Source organism: Nestor notabilis, unplaced genomic scaffold (genome assembly GCF_000696875.1).
Source record: "Nestor notabilis isolate BGI_N333 unplaced genomic scaffold, ASM69687v1 scaffold17288, whole genome shotgun sequence".
Lineage (NCBI taxonomy): Eukaryota > Metazoa > Chordata > Aves > Psittaciformes > Psittacidae > Nestor > Nestor notabilis.
The window spans coordinates 68,044-69,144 of record NW_009941944.1 but is presented as its reverse complement, the minus strand read 5'-3'; the positions used below and the strand labels follow the sequence as shown (position 1 = coordinate 69,144).

General features: G+C 55.1%; 1 protein-coding gene across 1 annotated transcript in view; it reads right to left on the bottom strand.

Moving 5' to 3' along the window:
- Nucleotides 1-729: 729 nt before the first annotated feature.
- Nucleotides 730-1,101, bottom strand: part of CHGA (chromogranin A (parathyroid secretory protein 1)) — a gene marked incomplete at its 3' end in the record, with an annotated part of 10,472 nt that continues 10,100 nt past the window's right edge. Inside the window, exon 7 of the mRNA XM_010021151.1 lies at nt 730-1,101. This exon is cut by the window's right edge and continues 107 nt beyond it. Coding sequence (XP_010019453.1) covers nt 730-1,101 — 372 coding nt within the window.

The following is a 1,101-nucleotide window of genomic DNA, read 5'->3' as shown; positions in this document are numbered from 1 at the left end:
GCAGGTGGGCAGCCCTCGCCCCCCAGAACTGTGGAAAGCCTTGTCCAGAGCTACCTGCCAGTGCTGGCGTGAGCACAGCCATGCCTGGCCTCGTCCCCTCACCTGTCCCTCTGGACAGATACTTGTGTGCAACACGGAGCAGTCCTGCCTGGCTGCAGCGGTGTGCTGCCACCTTGGGCTGCCCACCAGCACCCAGGGCAGCCACGCTGAGCCCACGTGGCCGTTCCAATGGCTTTCGGCTCCCCCCCCCCCCCCCCCCCACCCCCCGGCCCGGGGCCAGCCATAGTCTGGCCAACCACGGCTGCACCCCTGGTTTACCTCAGTGGGAGGTGTGACACTACTGACTCCATCCCCAAGCCAGGGAAAGTATTCTCTTTGACTTGGAGGGGCACTGGGACACAAGATCCACCCCAGGCTCCAGATACAGATCTGGTCACCATGTCCTGCACAGGCCAGGAAGAAGTCCTGTCACATTTTTAAGACTCTCTTGGGCAGGGCAGGATTTTCCATTAGTCACTAAAGCAACAATGAAAACCAAAAGCATAGCCAGCTGTAAATCTCAATAATCCCTAGGGCTGGACGGCTAAAAGGTCACCAATCGTCTCCTTAATGCCACAGAGAGCCAGTGCTGGCTGCATAACACCAAGGTACCATCCACGTCTCTAAGCATAATTTGGATTCCCAAGTAATAACCAGCAAGAATTTAATCTTAAGGCTACGTACACCAACCTCTGTTCTCCTGTTAGCACTGCCTTCTTCATCCTTCTTCTCTTCGGGCATGGGAGCAAGTGGAAAGCCTCCTTCACTGCTGTCCTCTTTAGAGTGATGCTTCCATGACCTTCTCGCATGTTCCTCTGGACTACTGAACTCATACTTGCGGGACCTAAATGCCATTTTCATGGACCTGTCTGGGTCTTCCCCACTATCATTTTCCTCCATGCGCTTCTTTGATGTCAGCTGCTTAGCCAGCTCATCCATTTTGTTCCACCTCTTGGAGTCTTCCCACTCCTCCTCCATCTCCTCACTTTTGGCATCCCTGGGCTGGAAGGTGTCCTCCTCACCCTGCATCCCTTCATCCTCCAGGCGATGCCTTCCTCCTCT